This window comes from Zophobas morio, unplaced genomic scaffold, assembly GCF_036711695.1.
Source record: "Zophobas morio isolate AGI-343-1 ecotype UQ-CSIRO unplaced genomic scaffold, CSIRO_AGI_Zmor_V1 ptg000012l, whole genome shotgun sequence".
Taxonomy (NCBI): Eukaryota; Metazoa; Arthropoda; class Insecta; order Coleoptera; family Tenebrionidae; genus Zophobas; species Zophobas morio.
This window is the reverse complement of record NW_026972117.1, coordinates 18,787,595-18,806,076: the sequence shown is the minus strand read 5'-3', so window position 1 is coordinate 18,806,076 and position 18,482 is coordinate 18,787,595. Positions and strand designations below refer to the sequence as shown.

The 18,482-nt window shown below is 34.0% G+C and overlaps 1 protein-coding gene across 1 annotated transcript in view; it reads right to left on the bottom strand.

The window, feature by feature from the left end:
• The window catches only part of LOC135127948 (brefeldin A-inhibited guanine nucleotide-exchange protein 1), a 31,867-nt gene extending 26,250 nt beyond the window's left edge, over nt 1-5,617 (bottom strand). Inside the window, exons 1-4 of the mRNA XM_064054660.1 lie at nt 5,210-5,617; nt 4,851-5,156; nt 4,354-4,798; nt 3,584-4,215 (exon numbers count right to left, since the gene is read on the bottom strand). Of these exons, the coding sequence (XP_063910730.1) occupies nt 3,584-4,215; nt 4,354-4,798; nt 4,851-5,156; nt 5,210-5,336 (1,510 nt within the window). The 5' untranslated portion in view covers nt 5,337-5,617. The remainder of the gene's footprint in view (nt 1-3,583; nt 4,216-4,353; nt 4,799-4,850; nt 5,157-5,209) is intronic.
• Nucleotides 5,618-18,482: the final 12,865 nt, after the last annotated feature.

The following is an 18,482-nucleotide window of genomic DNA, read 5'->3' as shown; positions in this document are numbered from 1 at the left end:
GTACCAAGTCCACGTACATTCTGATAATACATCGTAAGAGAGCATTTTCTAACACAAAGTAAATTATTATTAGTACTACAACGAGTTGATTGCTATTGCGAATTTAAAATAATGTTTTTGAAGTTCTCTACATGGGTTTTATACACAACACATTTGTTAATTTCCCAAGTTGCGTGATTTGAGTCTACATTGGAATTAGTCTGTTTTAATTGACTGCAGTGAACACAATTAAGCATCTCTGATTGACAGTCTTGCAGCTTATGTTTTTCAGAACATCTAGGACATGTGGGCATTTTTTCTTTGCACTTGTCGGCAAAATGATGGAAACCACAACAATTGTAACACCGACGCACATCTATACCATCCCAAATTTTGCAATATTTATATCCAATCAGCACTTTTTGCGCTTTCAACAATTTATTATAGGAGTCTAAATCAGTTTGAACAACAGCCTGATATAATTTATTATTTGTATTACGCATAGCTCTAAAACTAATTACTTTATGGTTCTGATTACTATTGAATAATAATTGATTCTGATGTACAAGACACCTCGAAAACATCTCAGAATTAATCTCCTTGGGAATTCCTGAAACTCTTACTCTGGGACAAAGACTAGGCAATTGTTCAGCATTATAATCCTCATGAAGTTCACTATTTACCAAATCAATGATTTTCTTTGTGTCCTCACTTTTTTCACAGCTGATAATGACACCTCCGTTTCTCGCGGATTTAACTCTCGATATGTTTAAATCATTATCGACGGGATTGATTTTACCTAACAAATCAGATTTCGTGTTTGATACTTTTTGCTCAGTGTTTTTAGGCCTTAAAATAACTGAAGTTTTCTTTACGATAGCAGCATAGGAAAATTCACCTTCTTTTTCAGGATAGGTAGACACTTTATTTATAAGATCATTTAAAATTATACCTTGAGAATTAATTGTATCATTTTGCTGCTCAATTTTTGAGATACATGTATCGATAGCCTCTTTTAACGTGTCAAACTTTTCAGATTTTTGGCAGACAGAACATTCATCACAAATATACTTAAAACTGGTATGTTTGCTTAATATTTTAAATTCGGCATCCTCTATTTTGAGGCATTTGATATGAACTCTACCATTGCATATAAAACATGAAAGCAATTTATCATTCCTCCGATTGGTGTCTCCATCACATAACTTACAATTCACCGGCATTTTACCACCCAGAATTAAGGTGGCACGTATAGCATTTGCGGGCTGCCGCAAAAAATTTTCTTTCGAGATAACAATGCTAAAACGTCGGTGGACTTGGAGTCAATGCACTATAACCTCAAATATGATACAATGTACATATAGTCTAACTTTCTTAAGCAATAACTATAATAAATACTGACTTCATATCTTTTGCCAAATATAACAAGTTACAGCCTAAAAACTTATTAACTTCCATACACAACGAAAAACTCACGATATAGTGGCTTACACCGATCCGCACGCCTCACACACACTCATATATAATTTTTTGATTCTGATGGATGTTTGGTCCTTGTCACAACGATTTTAGATTGTTTATTGGAACAGAAATAAGAGCAACTTAGAATGCTACTACCTTTTTATAAGAAATATTGAAAATGTTGTCCTTGACTAGCAATATAGGCGTCAGAGCGTCGCAAGAGGTTTGTTGATAGGTAAAAACCACTTTCACTCGTTGAAGCTCTTCGATAATTTCTGGACACTGTTGATTTCCACAAACGAACTGTTTCATCCAACCGATACACATTTATCGAAAACCGTCTCTTGCAATCGTATTTGTGGACGAGCATGTGGAGTTTGATTGGACAAAAAGTGAGTTACACAACGTGGACAATCAGCGGGCTCCAAACCCTTTACTTTGTCAACATGGTATGGATGTGGCCGTATTCTTTTAATGTAGGATGCACTACAAGCCGTGAAAATCCAACTTCTTCTTTCTGTCCTATCACGGCCACGATCGTGAGTTTGAAGTTGAAGGTACCATGATCTCGGAGTTTTTCTATCACTCATGCAAATGTTCGCCCACACCAATTACCATATCGACACAATCTGCATGGGAAAACTCCACCATAAGCCGATTTCACCGACCGCTCGATGCTAACTGGCCCTTCTCGTGTTTTTCACGTTGGGATTAAAAAAGTGCCTGATAAAGTCACTTTTTTGGTTTTTAATCCGACTCGTTCTATTCCATTCATTGTGGTAATTATGCAGGTCACAAAACAGTCCAGCGGCGCGTACAACAATTTACATTTAATTTCAAATAATTTTTTCTAGACACTGCTACTACTTAGGACCGTGAATTTTACCCAGTGACATAATCATATTGTGAGCTATTCCCCATTTTTTTTTTGCATGTATTTCGCAATCACCTTGTATATGGATGAAACTATTTTTCATCCTTATTTTAAACAATGGTTTTACTTTAATATCAATAATGTCTGAAAGGAAAGGACATAATTACAAAAACGGTAAATAAGCAATATAAGATATTTTTTTCCAGACGACGCAGACTTGGAACAAATAATTTCGGATTCCATAAACAAGTTTTCTTCATTTTCAGTGTATGCAGCCAACTATACTCTGTTTACCGAACAGATGGAGTTGTAAAAGTGCGTAATCTTTTAATACCCTAATATTTTCTCTTAGGTCACCTGAAGTTTTTCCTCTTACTTGAGCCTTTGTGTTGTGTGCTTGTTTTCAATTTCCTCTCGTTTTTCATGTTTTCTTTTAATCTTTAAACTGTTTTTAAAATCTCTTACTTTGATTTGGAATTTAGTTTCTCAACGATATTTTTTTTTTATTTTTATGAAGTATTAAGCCAAATCGTCCATTAGTTTACCACACAAAACTGGTCATTTTTACTGTTAATTGATGTACGTTTATTCTAATTTAAAATTTTAAAACTTGTTATAATTCGGTTTGAATATTGTGCCAGTGGCTACCATATAATACTAATAACGTTGAAATGCCTTGAAATAAACTAAATACTAATAAATAAAAATTAATGGTTGGATCATAGTGTATGTTATTTCAAAAACAAGGAATATAAGATGCATTTATAAACAGAAGAAAATATTTTAAAACATCCCGTCAATTTTGAAGTTATCGTGTAAGCTTGGACACCCACTTTATGGGCACGTGATCACTCCATCTGTTCGGTAAACAGACTATAAAAGAGTTTTTTCAAATTTCCATAGTTATAAAGACTTCAACAAGTCCGTTTCTGATGATCTTCAACAAAAACCATCTCACTGAACATAAATTCCCACGAAAATGATCTTTGCACTAGGCTTATTTGTATTGTCGCTCCTACACTAGTTTTTTTTTTTTTTTGGTGGGTTGATCTTTAACAATGACCATTGTGAAGAAATCGATTGCCTGTTATCTTGTTGACAAATTTAAAGAAAATTACAAAAACGCCAACTATCTCAATACAAAATACATGACATAGTTCAGTGTTATTAAGGAAAGATAAAATCCCTACAAGTTCCGTATTTTTCCTAAATATTTAAACATTCGCTTAATATTTAAATAAAATACGTTATAATTATAAATGAACTCACCTTGATTGGGCGAAGCTCCCAATTCCACCGAATGCCGCCCCTGCGCCACCTTGAACAAATCATTGACTAGACGTTCGAACAGATTGGCAGCCGCCAGATCACAGTCGTAATTAACATAAATATCAACGACGCTCTGCGCATCGCCGCAGATCCTCGTCAAAGCCTGGATCACCATCCACTTGTGTTCGAACGAAGAATTCGTCGTCTCCAGAATATTCAAGAAAATCTCCTTGAAGAACACCTCGATCTGCATCTTCAGATGCATCTTGAAGTTGGACAGCAACGCGAGGAATATGGCCAAAGACAATTCGAACACTTTCGGTATGGAACTGACTCCGTTTTTGGAAAGGGCGACGCACAGGTACTGCTTGATGGCCGTTATAAACATTTCGTTCGATCTGAAGACGGGACCGGCGTTCTGGAGAATGGAAAGAAGGAGCTGCAGGGACAGGATTTTGGAGCGGAGTTCGTGCGATTTAGGGTCGGGGGTGCCTTCAGGAAGCGGTTTCATAGAGAGCTTGCAGAGGGCTCGGAACACCAAAAAGGCGTCTTTTTGGAGGATGTGGGTGAATTTGGCGGTCACCGCAGTGTCGTTTTCGCTGTGGGTGTCGACGCTCTCTTGCGACGGGATCCTGAAAGGTTTTAAGTATCAAAGAAATTCTAACAATTAATTAGTTTCAAAGTTTTTTTTTTAATAATATAAAATAAAGGCGGATTCATAAACCACAGGTATAGAAGTATGTTCTTTTTCAACTTTACATAACTAATACCTGGGTATCGATGAGAGGCTGCCTTCGTTGATTTGATCAGAGATCTGTTTGCTTTCCACTTCTGTGATCACATCACCAATCAAGTTATCCAAAATCTCCCCAACAAATTCTGCACTAGCCCCATCTACCGCATCTTCATTAACTTCAATACTATCTTCAATTTTTAATGACTTGACAGATTTAGAATCAATGCCATTACAGGAACTATTTAATTGAATTTCTGATTGTACTTCAGCGTCCAAAGCCTGGTTTTCCATTCGGGTAAAAATCACATTCAACATTTGGGTCAATGTGGCTATGGCGGTTGTCTGATTGATGAGATTTTTACTAGCCAAAAAAATATTGTAGCAAGTCCGTACTGCCAAAAGCACAGTTCCTTCATGAACTTCCACATGCTGACTTGTAACCACAGTTAGAAGAGCTTTAATAATTTGTAGTTGTACTCCTGTAACAGATGTTTTTGAATATTTTTTAAACAAGGTGTAACTTAACAATACCTTCATCAGTCTGAGGTCCCGTAAAGCACGCACATATGGTTTCAACTATCCTATCAATAAGTAACTTCCCTGGAGTGGTGGAATCTGGTACGTTCGCCGTCAAGTGTCCATACGCTATTAACTTCTGAAGACAATCGAGCGCCGTTACCACAATTCTCGCAGATCTGCTCTGACATGCCAATTCGAACGGTAGAAAATATTTCTCAGTGGTCAAAACGTTCACCTCTCCACTCTTCGGCATCGGCAGAGCGTCAGACACTTTTTCCCCATCTTGCTCATCATCTTTCACTTCCTTTTTTATATCCTCTGAAATAATAAATTAATCTGACGTAGAAAACATACGCATGTCAAAATGTTACCCAATGCAACCTCACATGCCCGTTTCAACTGTGAATGATGTGACCTCTTGATTTCTTTATCGTTGAGAATCTTCTCCAGTGCACGCAAGATAAACATTTCTTTGGTTTTAGAGTTTGATTGCATCATTAATAGAATGCGCGAAATTAGTTAAAGCCCTTAAACTTAAACAGAAGGATCATACTTGTGACGTGTAGAACGATCAGATATTGAACAATTCCATGTGCGCATTTGCCTCGTTGGGGGCTTGTCCTGGTAGATATGTGGTAGGGGGGTTCTTCTGTTTAACATTCGATTTTTAACACTGTGAAGTTTTACGAAGACTTTTATTGAAATGGGTTTCTAAATACTTTCCAAATGTTTATCCCCGTAACTTGACATGTCACCGAACTGTCATAAAATTTTGACATATGAAGGACGGGATTTTGCCAACATAACATTTCACGTAATTGGCAGATTTGTTTAAAAAAAATGTTAAAAATGTTCGGTTTAAGATTTATTGTTACAATTTAAACGTTTCTGCAAGCCACATTTGTCACTAGCGATTTACGCTCATTTCCTAGTTTGTATTTAAAATGTATCATGTATTGTTGGTTGCATCTATATTAAATTCACTATTCCATTTTTATCAATAAATAATAGAATCATCTTCAGATATAGAAGACTTCATTTCAGAATAGAATACTTTTTACTTTACTTTTGTTTCGATTCTCTCTAATGAACTGCCAACTGATAAGAGAACACAAAACACACTTTCGTATTTTACGAGCTGTAAAACGTGTAAAACGTCAATAAAACTTGAAATTAGGCATCGAAATGACCTTCTTACATACATTTCAGTGCTTCGATAGTTATGTATGAATTTCATATACAATAAAGTACACTATTCTCAAATTTCGAAGTAAATATTTCTGATAAACGTGTGAACAACAAACCTACCGTTTCTATCGGTTAAAAAAAACATGTGTTGAACCCGGGTTACAGTATTTTCTGTAACATTGCTCCCCAGCTCTCGTCAAGTATTTGTGGTATAGGCGATTTTACAATATATTATTAATTTGTTTTCTCATTATTTTAATTAAATTAGCGAGAAGTAACAAATAAATCAAACTTTTCTTCAATGTGGCGGGTAATTTTCATACTTCTCTTGATCAAATTGCGGTAGTGTAAAGTACTGCGAACTTGAAGGAAAATATTTTAATAGCTGCCATCATTTTCTAAACTGTAGCTTTCTGTCAGTACTTATGCATTGTTAAAGATAGTTTTCGACGTTTAAATCAACAAGATTTGTTGCTATTCGTCTCAAAAACAGATTAGGTATTATAATTAGGCTCCGCCCCTCGGTCTGACAACGAATGATAAATTCATCACAATTGAGCTTGAAATGGATATGGGTGCGGCTTAATTTTTAGCTTGTTTTTTTCTTAATATATGTTTTTATTTCTTGTAGAGACAGGGTTTTGCAATTAACCTCCGCCCCCTTGACTCACGACGAATAAAAAATTCATCACAATTGAGATAGGGCGGGTGGGCGGGGCTTATATTTTGCCTTTTTTCTTAATATACGTAGTCGTGTTTTCAGAACAAGAAACTTCAAACATGTCTAAAATGGTAAATTCTTGCAGGCAAATATGGATCTTGCAATTAAGCTCCGCCCCTCGATCTGACAACGAATGAAAAATTCATCATGATTGAAATCGAGGCGGATGGGTGGGGCTTCTCTTTTGGTTTTCTTTTTTAATTTATACATTTAGTTTTCTTTGTATAACACGATTACTTACGAACATATTTCATATGGTAATTTCTCGTAGAAAAATAAGGATTTTACAATTAAGCTCCGCCCCTCGGCTTACGACGAATAAAAAAAATCATCAGAATTGAGATAGGGTGGGTGGGCGGGGCTTATATTTTGGCTCTTTTTCTTAATATACGCAGCCATCTTTTCACAACAGGAAACTTAGAACATGGTTAAAATCGTACATTTTTGCAAGGAATATTCTTTATACAAATTTTCCATTTTAAACATGTTTTAGGTAAGTTGTGAAAAGAAGTCTATACATATTCAAACAAAAAGGCAAAATGTAAGCCCGCCCACCCGCCCTATCTCAATTGTAATGATTTTTTTATTCACCGTGAACCAAGAGGGCGAAGCTCAAGTGCAAAATACTTATATTTTTACAAGAATTTAAAAACATGTTTTTGAGTATCGTGTTGTTCAAAGAAAACTGTGTATATTCAGAAAAAAGGCAAATTATAAACCCCGCCCACCCACCCCATCTCAACTGTGATGAATTTTTTTATTCTTAGAAACTTAAAACACGTTTAAAATGGCAAATTTTTGTAAGGAAATATGGATTTTGCAATTAGGCTCCGCCCTTAGGTCAGCCAACGAATGAAAACTTCATTACTATTTAGATCAGGGCAGAAATGGGTGGTAATATTTGACTTTAACACGATACTCAAAAACATGTCTTACATGATAATTTCTTGTAGAGAAATACTAAGGATTTTGCAATAATTCAATTCCGCTCCTTTGGCTCCCGACGATTAAAAAAAAATCATCACAATTGAGATTGGGTGAGTGGGCGGGGCTTATATTTTGCCTATTTTCTTAAATACGTAAAAATGTTTAAAATGGTAAATTCTTGTAAAGAAATATGGATCTTGCAATTAAGCTCCGCCCCTCAATCTGACAACGAATAAAAAATTCATCACAATTGAGAATTAAGTTCGGGGCGGGTATGGGTAGGGCCTAATTTTTGTTTTTTTTTCCTTAATATACATAGTATTCTTTGAACAACACGATACTCAAAAACATGTTCTTAGTTTCTCGTATAGAAATAAGGATTTTGCAGTTAAGCTCCGCCTTCTTGGCTCACGACGAATAAAAAAAAAATTATCTCAATTGAGACAGGGCGGGTGGGCGGGGCTACATTTTGCCTCTTTTTCTTAACATATGTAGACTTATTTCGACAACGAGAAACTTAAAACATGTCCTAAAATGGTAAATTTTTGTAGTAATCAATTCAAATCCTCCACTTTTCTTCTACAACTCCTTTAAATACGGCAAAAGTTGAACATCGCACTTACTACCAACAGCTCTGAAAGCAACGCTAGCGGAAAAAAGGGAACTTCAACATCAGCAGCAAGTTTATAAATCCCACTTAAATTAAATGGAACATCAACTCAGTAGGGCTTTAGCGCAGGCTGTTCATGTGACTTTCACGTGAATAAAAATTACAAATTAAGACCCTTGAATTATTTCAAGACAAGTCAAGTGTAAAAATGATCTTACGCACTTTATCTATCTTTTTAGGCATAATTATCTCCATAATGTCGTGCGATAGTAGTATATTTCTTATCTATTAATTTTTATAATTTAGATTAGTTTCTAAATTAGTAACATCCACTTTTGAAACAATGGGAAACTTTATTTTAGCTTTGACAGCTCAAGAATCCTGAAAGTTTTCGTCTCTTTCCAAAAAAATAAAAAAATGACTTTTTTTTTGTACATATCACGAAGTACTTCACAGAAAATCTTCTTTACATAAAGTTTAGAACAATAAAAAAGGAGAACAATTTAATATCTATATCTAAAATAATTTAGTACATCACTTTGAAAGATAAGTTTACTCGATATAGGTACATTAAGATACTTCTTTGTTCATCTTGCTTAATTATGATAATTGTGTTTTAACTCGTGTGTAATTTATCTCTTCGCATATCTTTCCAAGTACCTGACATACATTTAATTACACTTAGATCAAGCACTTTTGAGTTATATTGAAAGTACTCGAGACATTTCAAACCGAGAAGACCAATCCATTATTTTCAAAAATATTTTAAAATTCTCATTTTTGATATTTTAGGCGATTTTGAACTGTCTTATTTATTTATAGAGTCTTACCTTTCAATTAAGTTTGGCTATATTTATCTACATATATCAGCTAACTTTGACGCTAGTTTTATCCTTCACATATTTTTTTTGTCCTGTAAGTGGTTATGAATATTTATATGAGAGTATAGGTAATTTTGCACTCACTGCCGAAAATTAGAGATTATTAGTTCTACACGATAACAAAAACTAAATATATAATTTTTCTGAAGTGCTTTTAACAAAATAATCTATTATATTGTCTTAAGTGCTTTGTTAGATATATTTTTTTTTGTCGCAAAAATTATTATCGAATATCGTGCCAAGCAAATCTTCAGTTGTCAGCAGAATGTCGTTACCTATAATATATTTGCTTTTCATACTTTTCTCGCAAGCTTTGTTACAAGATAAACCCTACAACTTTAGGCCAGAATCTCGTCAAATTTATGTTAATTATGGTGAAGACTATTTCATCGGTTTCGACGAAATTGACAATCGAACGATTTTTGGACACTGTACCATCCAGTCTGATACCTATAACATAGATTATGATATTCTGGAACCAACCAATGATACCAATAAAGTGCAAGTAGGAAGTTATTTTTCCAGCGGATTTTCACCTTTTAACGGAACAGGAATTTGTGCTTTTTCTTATTATGCAGTAGATGCTACAACTCCGTTGAAGTGGACCATCACCGCTTATGACAATAAAACTAAACAGAATTTTAAAGAAGAAGTCTCAGTTAAATTCTATTGTAAGTACCAGTATGACACTTTTTTAAATATATTTTTTAATTTTTTCAAAAATGTTGTAGATAACATGCCCCTCTATATGGATCAAATTGTAGTTCTGGAAACCGCCAGCATAGCAAATTTCTTCTACGCTGGCACCACTAAATTAACAAAATGTGTTCTAAGTTTTGACAACGTAACAATAGACATAGATTTGAATGAAATCAAAGTTTATAATGACGTGAGTTCACATTTCCAAAAATTCGGTTACTAATTAGATCTTGTTACTGTTTCCACAGGATATTTTCAAGTCACGACTTACAAGTTTAGGGGAAGGAAAATGTGGCTACAAAATCAGCAACGTGAATTCTAACGATTCAAGAGATTTAACCCTTTACGCTACGGATGACCAAAACAAAGAATACAGAAATACGACAACGTTTTTTATTACAAGTAAAAAATAATAGTGTGCAAGTTTGTTTGAGTACTAACCATATGATTCTGCAGAAAATCAATATCTGAAAAATAGGACCATTTCAACCTATTTAGGGAACAGTGTTTCAATAATATGTGGCAAAGAAACTGATTCTAGCGCAAACAGTGATCAAAAATTTTGTCATCTGTATAACCCGCAAGGTGTTTTAGTGTCACATGACCATATGTGTGACTACGAATTAGATATAGTAACTAAGGACGATTTAGGAACTTGGAAGTGTTTAGTGGGATTTGACTATATAATGGATACTTTACAATTTACCACGGACCTTACTGAAATGAGTAAGTTTTTACCCATAAAATCTCACTTATGTTTTAAAATACTACCATGAAAAACACTTTAACAACTTTTTTAAAGTGACTTTGATCTTACAAGTCGTGAAAGTTTTGATATCTTAAAACATAAGTGATTCACATTTGAAACAAAGGAATATAACAATATAATGTACACTTATTGATAATATCAAACAATAATTTTTCCAACAATGATGTCACTTTATTGTATTAAAGGATCTGAATCCGTAACAACTTCGACTCAAGACACCCCAAATTACTTCATCATTGGGTGTCAGCTTGAAAACTTTGATAATAATGTTCTCGAATATTGCAAATTTACCAGACCAGATGGAAAAATTTTCAAAGTAACAACAGGAGGAACCTCCACGTATTACAATACATTCTCTACTGATCTAGAAAACGGTAGATGTTCACTTGAGGTGAGTCCATCTCAATCGGTTTAATTTTTTCTCAACAAAAATTGTAGATATTAAAACCTTTAAGACAGGAAGACAAAGGAAGCTGGAAATGCGAAGCAGCATTACCTATCGATGGTGTAACTGGAGCTTTTATTAAAGTCGTAACGTCAACAAGTACTTTCTGAGACATTTTGTAAACGAGTGGTAACATTTTCAATTTTAGCGTTTCCTTACGACAAATATAAAAAAAAGAATGTCAGGTTGGACAACTCGTTTGTGATAGATTGCATGGTACCTTATTCATCGGACTATTGTTATATTATAGCACCCAATAAAACCCAGTATAAACCTGACAGTAGGCTACAAATTACAACCGGACTTTGCATGTTTACTGTTGATGAGGCAACTGCCAGTGATAATGGAACTTGGCAGTGTTCTATAGCCCAGAATAACGGTATTCCAGACGAAGTAATCTCAGTAGATGTAAAATTAACAGAAACGACGACTCAGCACATTTATTTTACTACTGTTCTTACAGATATCAGTTATTGATTTGAAAGTAGTGTACGCTGACGTTGACACCGCCGAGAACGAAGAGGCTGAACTGATTTGTAACACTAATGGGATTCCTTTAGAATATTGCAGATTCGTCTCCCCTTCTGGAGCATCATACTCATTAAGAAGAGACAATTCAATACCAAAAAGGTGTCATTATTAATTTAGTTATTCATTAACAGCTTCATTTGTTCTATTTACAGAATATCCTACAACGGTCGCGGATTGGAGTACGGAGACTGCGGAATGAATATATCTAAAGTTGAGTTATCAGACGAAGGCGAATGGACTTGTCATATAAGTTCTGGCAGATACAATTACCAAAATAAGGCAGATGTAACGAAAATAATTAAATTAAGTGTAACCCTGCCCCCATCTGACATTAGCACAGCTGGGTCTGTAGGAATAGCAGTAGGAGTTCTTGCCATTGTTGTAATGGTTGGGGGCTTTGTATTTTACAAGTATTCTGGTCGTGTAAGATGCGGCAGGAGAAATGATATCGATGAAACTTCACAGTATATCAATAGACCAAGTAACGAGAGTGACGACCGAGAAAGTGTTATTTTATCAGTAGTACAAAGTTCTGGATATAATACAACGCAAAACAATGTGTAACATTATTCTGAATCAATAAATAAATAAAATGGAACTTTTTGTTATTCAGTCTCAATTATTTAGTTCTATGTTCGTAATAAATATTTTCTTTATTTAATAAAACCAATTTTATAAGTGTTTTAGTACCGTTTCGGAAATTTGGACCACTGGAATTTATTTGGATTCTGCATTCATGATTTAAATTAACTCCATGTGGTGGTTAAAAATGAATAAAACCAAAGACTGTACCAGGTGTCCAAATCATAGATCCCAATTATGGGAACGATGTGTCTGATCAAGGCGATCGAGCGCTTAGATTTCTGTGACCGTATTTATCTGAATGAATTACTAAACCTTTAAACAATAAAGGATATAAATACATGATCTTAAATTATACGTTAATTCAAGTTACTGATTAAATCAAAATGAGTTTATGAAAATTATACCGTAAATCGTTCAAATCGCCACATCACATAAACAAAGCACACATGAAATAAATACAGCAAGCACTTATTAAACTATGCTCTTAATCAAAATTCGAGAATAAATGTTCAAAGTCAGACTGTAAAAACATAGCATATGAATATAAGACAAAATAAACATAAAATACTGTGGTGGCCTTGTCGGGTCTTTTCCATGATTTGCTTATTTCAATGTTAGTGTTCGATGTTTTTCTTTGAGTCCTGTCTGAAGCGCCAAATTTTTATATATTTATAGCGCGACAGTACGGGGGCAGAATATTGCGCACACGCATACATCAGATAAATGAGTGGAAGGCTGAGGGAAGCTTAACAGCGTTTTTCGATCACGTGACGATGGTAGTTTGAAGAAGTTCTTGGGGTTATTTCCGCCTAGTAGCCAAACTAGATCTTAGAAGGATCAACGACACGATACTCTAAAACATGTTTTTAATTTCCTGTAACGAAATAAGTATTTTGCAATTAAGCTTCACGGTGAATAAAAAAAAAATTAAAATTAAAATAGCGAAAAATTGAAAAACCAAGGATTCGAAACATGAAAAAATCCATAAATTGAAAAACTGAAAAATCTAAAATTTAAAAATCGAAAAAATAAAAAAACCGGGAAATCCAAAAATCAAAAATTGAAGAATGGTAATATTAAAAAAAGCCAAAACTGAAACATGGAAACATTGAGAAATCGAAAAATTGAAAACTCGAGAAATCTAAAAGTTGAAAAATCGAAAGATCTGAGACCCAGAAGTCGAGAAACTGAAACTAAATTGAAACATCAACAAACTGAAAAATCTAAAATTTCAAAAATTCGAAAAATTGAGAAATAGAAACCTCAATAAATCGAAAAATTGAAGATCGAAAAAGTAAAAAAACTGAGAGATCGAAACATCGAAAAAAAAATTGACAAATGGAAGAAAAATTGATTTTTGGGACTTTTTGGATTTTTTAGATAATTTTTAATCGTTTATTTTTTTTCATTTTTTTATTTTTTGGATTTTTTCTTACTTTATGAATATTTTACAGGATTTCTTGAGTTTTTTGGATGTTCGAAATTCTTTGATTTTTGATTTTTTATATTTTAGATTTTTTTGGTTTTTCTTGGATTCTTTGGATTTTTTGGGTTCTTGGGATTTTTTGGATATTTGAATCTTTGGGATATTTTGGATAATTCGGATCTTTAGGATCTTTCGTATCTCTTGGATCTTTCGGGTCTATTGGATCTTTGGATCTTTTGGATCTGTTGAATTTTTTCGATTTTCTAGATCTTTCGAATTTTTTGGGGTTTTCGAATTTTTTTTGTTTCATTTATTGTCTGATTTTTTATATTTTTTGGATTTGTGGGGTATTTTCTATTTTTTGGTTTGTTGAAATAAGTGGATTTATTTGAGTTTCTTGGTTTTCTTGGATTTTTTAATTTCTTGGATTTTTTAAATTCTTCGATTTTTCAGTTTTTTTAAGTCTTGAATTTTTTGTATTTCTTTTTGGATTTTTTTGATAATTTTTATTCCTTTGTTTTTTCATTTTCTGATTTTTTGGATATTTGCATTTTTGGGATATTTTCAATTTTTTGGATTTTTGGGTTTATTACATTTTTTGAGTTTTTTGACTTCCTTGGATTTTATATTGTTTGGATTTTTTAGATTCTCTGTTTTTTTTATATTGTCGATTTTTTGGGTTTTTTTGGATTTCTTGGAAACTATGGATTCTTTGGATTCTTCTGATTCCTCAGATTTTTTTAACACTTGGAATTTTTTGGACCTTTGGATTTTTTGGATCTTTGGATTTCTTAAATTTTTTGGATATTCTGGATCTTTCGGATTATTTGTATAATTTTTAGCAAATATTTATAAAAACAAAAGATCTAGTGTGAAATAAACTTGTGCAGATAAAAATATTACGTGAGGTTAGATACTGCAGAGCATGAAAACTTTCGTTCAATTTAAATTATACAACAAAGAAAATTACTGAAGTTAAAATTGTGAGACAACAAAAATTGTATGAGGTGAAAAATTGCAAAGCTAACAAAATCATATGAGGTTAATATTTTATGTCCATTCGAGTTATTGGTTAATTTTTAAAAGTAAAGTTATTCAGCTGCATTGTAGGCCATGGTTATACATTTCCCCAAACAAACAAAAAAAAAGGCAATCTGGAGGTTCAAAATGGGGTCGGACGAATGCGTCGTTAAAAAAAATGTAAAAATGTATGTCTCCCAAAAATGTGATCAATCCTGTGGCGTTGTGCAAATAATGGTCTAAATCAAAGGAATAAAATGCACGTCCCATATGACCCACACTGTTGTTAATTTGTTCAACGAGATTTTACAGTTCAAACATGTGCTCAGTTTGAAAATACTCTTTCAACACGGCCGCTGGCAGAACAAAGAATTTACCTGATGTTAAATTAAGCCACGCTTTATCAACAATTCAAACAAAGAATTTACATTATGTTAAATGATGCCACACTTTATCAACGGCTTAAACAAAGAATTTACATTATGTTAAATGATGCCACACTTTATCAACGGCTCAAACAAAGAATATAGATTATGTTAAATTATGCCATTATCTAAGTGATTAGTTACTTAAAACAATTAGCTTTGAGTATACATATATCGTGAACTGTCCCCAGCTTATCCCAGACAAAACACATGATAAATAAATAACACAAAATGTACCAGGCGTTGCGAGAAAAGCTTCTCGGTGATGTAATTTACCACGTTGCGATAAAATGTCTCGGTGATGTAATGATGATATGATGATAATAACTGCTTAAGGGAAGAAATTTTTAATCTCCCCGTACCTCAGTCGACGATATTATGAATTCTACCCCACTTTCCACCATCTTTTTTCCGAAGTGGGGCAACGTTAGATTGATTTAACTGCCGTAAATGAATTTTTAGCAATCTTATGTGAGGAATTAAGAAGTGTTATATTGTAACACTTGAGTATAAGCATCCAGAAACTTATTCATAATTTGGTAAACAAAGGGTGAATCCTGAATAATTGAATTTCATGAAAACTCCTACAAAATAGAGTATCTGAACAAATCGAATGTCTGTTAAATTATGTTAGAACCAATTAACGATTAAAATCCTAACATGAACTGTGAATTTACAAACAATAAAACAAATTTACACCGCATGTTAGCGTCGGTCGAAAATTCGCATATTTCCGCTTCGAAAGCTGCAAGAATTAGCTACGCGTGTCGGGGAAACTGGCGTCGCCACCGTGACGATTACTACCAAACCAAACCAACGAAACTTAACCTAGTTTATTCACCACGTGGTTTCACACACAACAAAGAAACCAAAAGTGATAAAGTCACTAGATAGATATGGTTATCTAGGGACTTTAAAAAGTGACATGTTTCACCGCCCTCTATGAAATGAGCCTCTTCTCCGAACTCTCTCACTAGATACTACCAAGAAAATCCCTAGGAGCTACCAAATATCAGAAAAGAACTAAACGTGCAAATTATTCAAATAAGATTTCCCGCCGCTGTTAATTTTTTTTTCAGCGCGAAATTTTAATTTAAATCTGGTCACTACAGCCAAAATAAGTAACTTTCTCTGTCATGTGCTTTATATGATCTACATTACTGCAGTATGTAGATAATGCTTGCTTATAAGACTCCGTAAGAAAAAAGTAAACTTAGCCCCACCCACCCACCCGTTTTCCCATTTTCCGTCTTCTAAAATAAAAAATAAATCTTATAGCGAATAGTATAACAAAAAAAATACGATTGCCGCTACTTTTTTCTTTTTTTAGCAGCCTTAGTTCTATTAATTCCCATTGCCACTCTACAAAAGAACATATAATTGACCCCGTCCACCCACCCGGCCTTTATTTCAATGATTGATTTTATTTAACCAGAATGAAAAATGTATCTCATACTCGACAGAAATAAAATCGTTAGGCGGAGCTAATCTTACTACAATAAGACTGACTGTGGCAAATCACATACACTCTAAGAAAAGACAGGGCGGGTGGGCGCGGCTAGTATTTGTTAAGATAAGAGTGATTTTGGTAAATGGCTTAGCAATATTAAGAGTAATCACTGGAATGAAGAGGGGGTGGATGGGCGGAGATAATGCTTGCTTATAAGACTCTGTAAGAAAAAGTTAAACTTAGCCCCACCCACCCACCCGTTTTCTATCATTTTTAGTCTTCTAAAATAAAAAATAAATCTTATAGCGAATATTATAACAAAAAATACGATTACCGCTATATTTTCTTTTTTTAGCAGATTACGTTCTATTAGTTCCCATTGCCACTCTACAAAAGAACATATAATTGACCCCGCCCACCCACCCCGCCTTCATTTCAGTGATTCATTTTATCTAGCCAGTATGAAAGATGAATTTCATACTCAACAGAAATAAAATCGTTAGGCGGAGTTAATCTTACTACGATAAGACTGACTGTGGCAAATCACATACACTCTAAGAAAAGATAGGGCGGGTGGGCGGGGCTAGTATTTGTTAAGATAAGACTGATTTTGGTAAATGGCTGAGCAATATTAAGAGTAATCACTGGAATGAAGAGGGGGTGGATGGGCGGAGATAATGCTTGCTTATAAGACTCTGTAAGAAAAAGTTAAACTTAGCCCCACCCACCCACCCGTTTTCTATCATTTTTAGTCTTCTAAAATAAAAAATAAATCTTATAGCGAATGTTATAACAAAAAATACGATTACCGCTATTTTTTCTTTTTTTAGCAGACTACGTTCTATTAGTTCCCATTGCCACTCTACAAAAGAATATATAATTGACCCCGTCCACCCACCCGGCCTTTATTTCAATGATTGATTTTATTTAACCAGAATGAAAAATGTATCTCATACTCGACAGAAATAAAATCGTTAGGCGGAGTTAATCTTACTACGATAAGACTGACTGTGGCAAATCACATACACTCTAAGAAACGATAGGGCGGGTGGGCGGGGCTAGTATTTGTTAAGATAAGAGTGATTTTGGTAAATGACTGAGCAATATTAAGAGTAATCAGTGGAATGAAGAAGGGGTGGATGGGCGGAGCTATTGCTTACTTATAAAAGTCTCTGTAAGAAAAAGTTAAACTTAGCCCCACCCACCCACCCGTCTTCTGATTTTTTTCTGAAATAAAAAATAAATCTTATAGCAAATAGCATAACCAAAAAAAAAAAACGATTGCCGCTTCTTTTTAGCAGCGTACGTTCCATTAGTTTCCATTGCCATTCTACAAAAGAACATATAATTAACCCCGCCCACCCACCCAGCTTTTATTTCAATGATTCATTTTATTTAACCGGACTGAAAAATGAATCTTATACCTACTCAACAGAAATAAAATCGTTAGGCGGAGCTCATCTTACTACGATAAGATTGACTGTGGCATTATTAGTTACTTTATCTTAGAACTATGAATAGTTTGAATTTACAAACTAATTTGTTGACGAAATTAGTCAGAGTTTACATATTTTTCATTAGACAAACATTAATAATAATTCATTACGCTCGTTGGGGAGAAACTGTGGCATTATTTTGTATTTGCTGGACTTGCTATACATTCCAAATCCTCAACGAACTACCAACCTGAGGGCGACATTCACTAATTTCCTCTAAACGCACTAGACATGGCTGGTTGCCTACCTTGCAATGATTTTATTTTTTTTCAAAAGCTGTTTTGCGGCGTTGTTTTTTTCTTGGCGCGAAATTTAACTTTTAAATCAGGATACCACAAGGTTATAAAAATATATTTAGTATATACTTTACCTGTAGATTCCTATTTAGTTATTGAATTTGAAATCTCGAATTTCGGCACTTAAACGATGTTGGAAGAAGCAGCTACAAGTATTTCAGCCTTTTTTCATGAT